The sequence below is a fragment of the Chrysochloris asiatica genome, unplaced genomic scaffold (genome assembly GCF_000296735.1).
Source record: "Chrysochloris asiatica unplaced genomic scaffold, ChrAsi1.0 scaffold00113, whole genome shotgun sequence".
NCBI classification, from domain to species: domain Eukaryota; kingdom Metazoa; phylum Chordata; class Mammalia; order Afrosoricida; family Chrysochloridae; genus Chrysochloris; species Chrysochloris asiatica.
Genome location: NW_006408631.1, coordinates 343,787 through 352,553, shown reverse-complemented (window position 1 = coordinate 352,553; position 8,767 = coordinate 343,787). Strand labels below are relative to the sequence as shown.

Below are 8,767 nucleotides of genomic sequence, written 5' to 3'. Positions count from 1 at the left end.
GTAATTTGAAACACCAAAGATTAGACATTATCCCCCTAACTAATTTTGAACTAACGGATCTCACAATAAAGGCAAATTTGTAAATGACAGAAAATGGGACTTAGGGAAGAGATAAATACTCTTGACAGAAAGTTTTCATGGGCTTGTTAAGTTTTATCCACTATGTTCATTAAAAAACAATTGGTTATCTTGTCAACTAGTACACAGGCCATCATTTTTGCACTTGTTTACACAATAGCTACTCTGTTCCTCTCCCTTGGGAGGTAAAAGGACCAATGATAAAACTTAATTCCCAACTTCTCTTTGAGATGTTAGTGAAGATTTACTGGTGATTTCTAGGAATATTTTTTGCTTTCCTATTATGGGTGCCGGCCCTTCCATCTTCCCTTGTCCTTTCTTCCTTCTGGAATATGGATGTGGATCCTGGAGTTGCAGCAAGCATCTTGTAACCATGAAGTAGCAAGCATGAGGAAGAAGCCAATGCTAAGGATGACCGAGCTGAAAACTATGGAGCCTGAGGCAAACATGACCTGTAGCTGTTAAGCAGCCTCGGGCCATTTGTCCTCAGACTTCTTATTGACTGAAAAAACATGGACCTGTTCAGGGGTTACAGCTATTAGGAGCTTAGGACAACCGCAACAACGGTTTCCAATTGTGTGGGACTTAAAATAATTGCTGTATGAGTGGAGAAGGAGTTTCAAAATGCTTTAGCATAAACGAAACCTTGAACCTCAGAAGTACTTTTACTTTAAAATTAGTACCTAGTTCAGAGTAGAAATAGTCAACCTAAAATTTTGTGCTTATCCCTCCTTTCTTTGCCTCTCTTTTTATAGTTATTATATTATTACTATTTATAAAGTATAGAATAATATGGACTCCTGGTGTGGTGCTATAGGATAAGCACTAGACTGTGAACTGTAAGGTCGGCAGTTCAAACCCACCAGCTGCTCCTTAGAAACCCTATACAGGGTCGCTATGAGTCAGACCTTACTCCACTTAACAACAACAACAAAGAATTATATATGAATAGAATTAAAATAGTAAATTCTATAATAAATTATAAAATTAAAGAGATCGTTACTAAAACTCACTAACTTACTATCTGACCTGTAGTGAACTCTTAGAAAATATTGTGAATTATTAGGCCATTTGGGTTACTTTAGTTTCTTGTTTGCTATCATTGCAAAACAATGGAGATAATATTTTGCTGAGTTGATATAAAATTGTAAAGCATCCAGAATATTCAGTCAATAAACATTAATTGAGTCTCCACTATGTGCCAGGCAATTTTGTAGGCACTGTACAACAATGAACGAAGATATTTTCAAAGACTATTCTCATTCTAGTGGGAGCAAAAATAATAAACTATAATATATAGAGTCTTCACAAAAGATTGTGGAAACATGCTTTTATCTCTTCATTCTATTTTTCCACAAACTTTTTAAGCCCTCTCATACAAACCATCCTGAAAATGTCTACTGGTGTTAAGTTCCCAGAAGAAACCAACCCAGCTACGGTGCTAGAGAGGCATGGGCAGGGAGGGCCTCAGTGAGGACATGGCATCTACGCTGAAACTGAATGACAAACTTGTGCAAAGGGAGGTATGAACCTTGGTAAATGATCACTTTTACTATTTATTTACATACCTTTCACAACAATCCTAGTATATTATTCACATTTTAAAATTGGAAAAATTATGGTCTAGTGGGCCCTTATGTGGCACTGTAGGATGTGTAGTTCAAGGTCAGCAGTTCAAACCCACTTGCCACTCCTTAGAAGCCCTATAGTGTGTCACTTTAAGTTGGAACTCAACACTCATAGAAGTAGCAGTCAAGAAATCAAACAACGTATTCCATTAGGCAAATCTGCTGCACAAGACCTCTTTACAGTGTTCAAGAGGAAAGGTGCCAGTTTGAGAACTAAGGTATGCCTGATGCAAGCCATAGAACTTCAAAAGCCTTGTATGCATGTGGAAGTTGGACAGTGAATAAGGAAGACCAAAGAAGAATTGATGCATTTGAGATACAGTTTTGGAGAAGAATATTAAAGGTACCATGGACTGCCAGAGAAGTACAGCCAGAATTCTTCTTAGAAGCTAGGATGGCAAGACTTCATCTCTCAAACTTTGGACTTCATCTCTCAGACTTCAGACCAGCTCTTGGAGAAGTCCATCATGTTTGGTAAAGTACAGGGTCAGGAAAAAGGGGAAGACTCCAAATGAGATGGATTTGCACAGTGGCAGTAGCAATGGACTCAAGTGTAACAATAATTATAAGGATGACACAGGACCAGGCAGTGTTTCATTCTGTTGTGCTGTGAGTTGGAGCTGACTAGACAGCACAGAACAACAACAATGAGGTTAAGTAACTTACTTAGGATTACAGAATCAGCATTTGAACTGCAATTTAGCCTATCTAGAGATCTTAACTCCAATACTTCTGTAGGGGAGCCACTCAGCCTAAATATCTTTGTGCCGTTGCATTTGCAAGCAAAGAAAAGGACCTCTTGAATTTCTGTGTCTCAGCAAACATTAAGGTTAAATCTTAGAAATAATAGATATACAAGAGTAAGTAAAAAGCATTGCTATAAAACCATGTTGTTGTTGTTAAGTGCCGTCAAGTTGATTCCAATCCAGAGCGACTCTGTATAGGGTTTCCGTGGAGCAATTGGTGAGCTTGAACTGCCAACCTTGCAGTTTAAATGGCTTTGCAGTCTGGTGCATTAATCTGCAGCACCACACCAGGACTCTATAAAACCATAGATACTTTATTAAACAAAAATATCAAAATGTGAAGCTATTATTTCTTGACATATCCTCCCTTCAGGTCTATATACTCCAAAAGAGATGTCTCCATCTGTCTAAAGAAGTCTCCGTCATCCTTCTCCAAAGAATTTTGTGATCTTTGATTTGTTGTTTTTGTTAAGTGTCATTGAGACAGTTCCAACTTATAGAGACCCTGTATAGAGTTCCTAAGGAACTGTTGGTGGGTTTGAACCTCCAGTCCTAAGGTTAGCAGTCCAGTCTTTATTCTATAGTGTCACAGTTTTGGCATCCTTAAGAGATTCAAATCCTTTGAAATGTTCTTTGAGTTTGGGGAACAATACGAAGTGTGAAGGGGCAAGATCAGGACTTTAGGGCAGCTAGGCTAAGGTTCCTCAATGAAATTATGCTAGTACAATACTTGTTACCCTCAAAGAAAGAGCAGTTGCATCGTTGTGATGGAAAAAATTTCCTTGGTACAACTTTCCTGTCTTTTTTTCTCAACAGTGCAATTTTCAATTTTTTGAAAACTTCCTTCTTAATAAATACCTATTATCGCCCTGTGTCCTTCAAAATTATGCCTTTGGGATCCCAGAAAACAGTCACCTTAACCTTCTGAGCTGACCTCTCTGTTTTGAATTTAACTGGCCCAACAAATGCCCTCAGAAGCCACTGTTTTGATTGAATCTGTCTGGATGATACTGGTAAATCCAAGATGTGTCCCCAGTTAAGATTCATTCCATAAAATCATATTCATTAATTAGTTTGGATCTTGCTAAAAGACTGATGGAAGGATCCATTCTTTAAACTAGCTGATATTTGAGTAACACTTTTGACATGCAATTGAGCTGAAAGCTTGCTGAAGACAAGATGTTTATTTAAAATGGAAAATGCTGAACCATGTGAGCTCCCAACTTCAGGAACTATCAGTGGTAATTCTATGGTCTTCTTCCACCAGCATCTGGATTTCAGCCAGTGTCTTCATTCATTGAGGCTGACAGTCTTCCCTCTCTTGACTCATCTTTGAGGTTGTTGTGACCTTTCTTAAATCTGTTGTTTTATGTGGGACTGTATTCTCATAAACTGGTTGCAAATCTTCAATGATTTGAGATTTGCTCTTGAGTTCTCTTTGAAATTTGATATTAGCATTGACCACAAAATCATTTTTTCATGTAACATAAAAAAAATCTCCTATTTTTAGAACACTCTAATGAGACTCTAAGGAGCTCTGGGTAGCATAGTGGTTATGAATCAGGCTGTGAACCGCAAGGTCAGCAGTTCAAAACGACCAGCTTTTCCGCGGGAGAAAGATGAGGCTTCCTGCTCCCGTAAAGATTTACAGCCTCAGAAACCCTTGTTCACGGTTGCAATGGGTCGGTACCAACTTGATGGCACTTACCAACAACAACAAATAATGAGACTAAGACAAGTATATTACTGAGACAACTTATCTACAGCCATCCACTGATTGCAGAGACATGCTTACGCATCTTGTCTGGAATAAGCCCATGCATCTATGAACTGGAACCCTGATGATAATACTTTTTTACTTTTCCTCATATGTGAGTCCCTGGGTGGTCTGCATCTGAAGTGTCAGATCCTTGAACATTCTATTGTACACACATGGTGTTACTGTGAATTGAAATAAACTACACAGTAACTGGAGTCCTGGTGTGGCGCTGTGGGTTAATGTGTCAGACTACCAAGTCGCTTTGAACTGTAAGGTCAGTGGTTCAAGTTTAGCAGTTGCTCCTTGGAAACACTATACAGGGTCAGTATGGATCAGAACCAACTCGATGTCACTTCACAACAACAACACAGTAACTAACAAAACCCTCCAATCTGTCCATTTGTCTTGCTGTGTTGGCTTGTGTGTTGCTATGAGGCTGGAAGCTATGCTACTGGCATTTCAAGGACTATCAGGCTCACCTGTGATAAACAGGTTTGAGAAGATCTTCCAGACTAGAGAGACTAGGAGAAAGACCTGGCTATTTGCTATCTATCATCTATCTTTTTTCTTTCTTTCTATTCATCTGTCTATCTATCTATATTTTTAACCACATATTTATTATCTTCCTTTCTTTCTTTCTTCCATTTTTCTTTTTCTGTTTCTATCTTTTTTCTATTTATCCATCTCCTATCTCTCTATCTAATTTCAAGAAACAAGACTTTTTCCTCTCCAACCTCTTCCACAATCTTCCTTGACCTCTCCAGAGTGAAAGAGCATAGTTTTTTGAGGCTAACCTGCTAGGAATAAGTATAAAAACAGTGCTAGACTAAATCCTTGGTCCAGTTCCTATGAGGCATTTCTCGAGGTTATCTTTGAGAAGAAAATGCCATTCTCAGGCTCTTTATCTATTATCTGAAGTTATTCCAATGAACTCTCAAGAGTTCAAGCACCTAGAAAGGTCAGATATTTTAGTCCAGGTCCATCTCTAATTAATTGTAGTACTTATGTTTAAATAGATCAATAACTGAGTCTGACCTTAGTGAACAATATGAGCTATTACAATATCATGGCAATATGAAGGGAACTGTAATATGTTGTTGGTCAGACAAACCACTTATATTGAACCCAGTAATACAGATGAGAAGCTTTTGTTCTAATGAACATTGAATTTCAATGTTAAAACCAAGAAGCTCATACTCAGGCTCTATTCACAGCCAAGCTCTGAAATTGAAGGGTCCAGGAATAGCCTGGGTAAAGTCTAGGTCCCTTTGAGCTGTGAGATGAACCAGTCCAGCTGGGAATACTGCCATGATGCTAAGTCAGTTGGTCTTATGGGGGAAAAAATAGAGAAAACTGGACAATTCCTTTATATTTTACACACATTATTGCTTTCTATTTAACAGTTATTTTTAGATTTCTTTTCAAATGAGTCCTGGTATGGCACTGTGGGTTAATGTGCTGGACTGCAAAGTCAATTTGAACCACAAGGTTGGTGGTTCAAGCTCACCAGTTGCTCCTTGGAAAGCCTATACAAGGTCGCTATGGGATGGAACTGACTCAATGGCACTTAACAATAACAACAACAATCTGTGGGAAAGTAAAACCCTAGCAAATGGTAGAGACTACATTGGATTGAAAATAAATGGCAACATATTTTCAAGAATGTTTATTTGGCTGAATGGTCCCAAGGACAAGAAACCCTCAGAAAAGAAGTGATTTGATGGACACTGTACAGGTAATTCAGTACCTAATCTTCTTTCAGAAAGTCCACCAGTACAATTTTCTCCTTTGGATATTGAATTGTTTCCCTGTTTTCTGGAGACAGTTACTAAATATACAAATGCTCTTTGGGAAGGTAATTATATTCAGTTGCAAGATTATTAACAAAAATTTCAGGGGAGACTATGACATTGGGTAGAGTGTGAAAATGATGAAAGTACTTGACTATTAACGGAAAGGGTAGTGGTTGGAGTCCACTCAGAGGTACCTTGGAAGAAAGGGTTCCAAAAAATCAGCCTTTGAAAACCCTATGGAGCACAGCTGTATTTTGACAAGCATGGTGTTGCCATGAGTTGGAATCCACTCCATGGTAACTGATACTGGTATAATATTGGGCAAAAAATAAAACTCTTCACAGGAATGAGGCATGTGTGTGTGTGTGCGTGATATGATATGGTATGAATAGGACTGCACTGGGAATCCACATAACAGGTTTTCTAAACCAAATTCTCCTATTATCAGGCTTGTGACTTGGAACACATCATGCTCATTCTCTGGCCATAGGATTTTGGACAGCTCTCTTCATGCTCATTGCTCTATGATCTTGTGGATCTATGTAAAGAAAGAAGGAGAAAAAAGATCCCAGCTCTGATCATTACAATTTTCCCCACAGTCACCTCATACTGGCAGGAAAGTAAACTTTATTGTATGATTGGAAATTAGATAATTACTTCCACCTCTCACCAAATTATCATTTGTGAAAACAATTCATGGAGATACCAATTTTTTTTTAATGTTTTATTGTGAATTATGATAGTTTACATGGGAGAACTTTAGTTTTACATTCATTCCATCATATATCATCTCACTGCCATGGTTGATACCAACTTTTTTAAAGGCAAAGAGAAACAAGTTATTTTCCCCTGACACTTTTCTCAAACCAAAGGTCTCACATATTTATTAGCCAACCTTTTAATGTGGAAGCATAAAAACAAAGGAAGAATCCAGAAGTTTTTCAAAACCTGTTCAGTTGATCAGATCTTGGCAAAATTTAGCTTTATAAGGCAGAGTGCTAGAACCTAGGTACATCATATGTAACATCACATGTGCACTTACTTAGAGACCCAGCTGGATTCTTTTCTGGTGTCTTTTCTTGGAGTTGTAGCTGATATAATTACCAGTTTTCATTTTAATCCATTGGGGAATGGGACGATTCTGCTTTTGTTCCATGGCCAGGAAGTTCTCGATGTGAGAAGACATAGTACAGATGAAAATAAAATGTAGCAGCACTCACACGATGGCGAAGGAAGGAAGAGCTCCCCTATCATTTTTAATCTCTCTTCTGTACTTTATAGTTGTTATTAGGTCTTGTCGAGTTGGTACCAACTCGTAGCAACCTTATGCACAGCAGAACAAAACACTGCTGGGTCCCGTGCCAACCTCACAATTGTGGCTGTGCTTGAGCCCACTGCCACATCAACTGTGCCAATCCATCTCATTGGGAGTCTTCCTCTCTTTCGCGGACCTTCCACTTTACTGAGCATGATGTCCTTTCATAAGGATTGGTTTTCCCTGACAATATGTCTGAAGTATGAGACAAACTCTGTTCATCCTGGCTTCTAAGTTGCATTCTGGCTGTACTTCTTCCAATTCAGACCTGTTTGTTCTTTGGGCAGTTCATGGCACTTTTTATATTCTTCTCCAACACCATAACTCAAATGCATCAATTCTACAGTCTTCTTTATTCATTGTCTTACTTTCACATGCATATGAGGTTATAAAAATACCATGGCTTGGGTTAGGCACACCTTAGTCCTCCTACTGACATTTTTGCTCTTGAAGACTTTAAAAAGGTCTTGTGCAGCAGATTTGCCTAATGCAGTGCATCATTTGATTTCTTGACTGCAGCTTACATTAGTGTTGATAGTTTATCCAAGCTAAATGAAGTCATTGACAACTTCAGTCTTTTTCCATTGATGTTATTTATTGGTCCTGTGATGAGGATTTTTGTTTTCTTTACATTGAGGTACATACAACCTATACTGAAGGCTGTGGTCTTTGCTCTTACTCACCCGTAACTATTTTAAGTCTTCTTTGATTTCAGCAAGCAAGGTTGTATCATCTGCATATTGCATGTTGCTAGGGAATCTTCCTGCAATCCCGAGGCCATGTTTTTCTTCAGATAATGCAAGTTCTCTGATTATGTGCTCAGCATACAGATTGAGTGAGTATGGTGAAAGAATATAACCCTGCTACACACCTTTCCTAATTTTAAAACATTTGGTGTTCCATTTTCTGTTCAAATAACTGCCTTTTGGTTTATGTACAGGCTTCTCATGTGCACAATTAAATGTTCTTGGAATACTCATTCTCTTCAATGTTGCTGACAGCTTGTCATGATCCACAGAAATGAATGCCTTCCTATAGTCAGTAAAGCACAGATGAACATCTTTCTGGTATTCTCTGCTTTGAACCAAAAATCATTTGACATCAGCAATGACATACCTCATTCCATATCCTTGTCTGAATTCAGCTCAAACCTCTTGCCGTTTTCTGTCAATATACTGCTGCAACAGCTTTTGAATTGTTGTTGTTGTTAGGTGCCATCGATTCGGTATCGACTTACAATGACCCTATGTACAACAGAACAAAACACTGCTCAGTCCTGGGCCAACCTCACAATTTTTGCCATGCTTGAGCCCATTGATGCTGCCACTTTGCCAATCCATCTCGTTGGGGGTCTTCCTCTTTTTCTCTGACTCTCAACCTTACCAAACATGATATCCTTCTCCAGCAACTGATCCCTCCTGATAATGTGTCTAAAGTATGAGAGATGA

General features: G+C 38.5%; 1 protein-coding gene across 1 annotated transcript; it reads right to left on the bottom strand.

Annotated features, from left to right (window-relative positions):
• Window positions 1-7,046: 7,046 nt before the first annotated feature.
• Window positions 7,047-7,190, bottom strand: LOC102811258 (putative 60S ribosomal protein L39-like 5-like). Its single transcript, XM_006867938.1, has one exon. It carries the CDS (start codon window positions 7,188-7,190, stop codon window positions 7,047-7,049), a length of 144 nt encoding a protein of 47 aa, XP_006868000.1.
• Window positions 7,191-8,767: the final 1,577 nt, after the last annotated feature.

What these genes read in the sequence shown, in the direction of transcription:
- LOC102811258 (XM_006867938.1), bottom strand. Translation starts at nt 7,190, where the DNA reads ATGTCTTCTCACATCGAGAACTTCCTGGCCATGGAACAAAAGCAGAAT.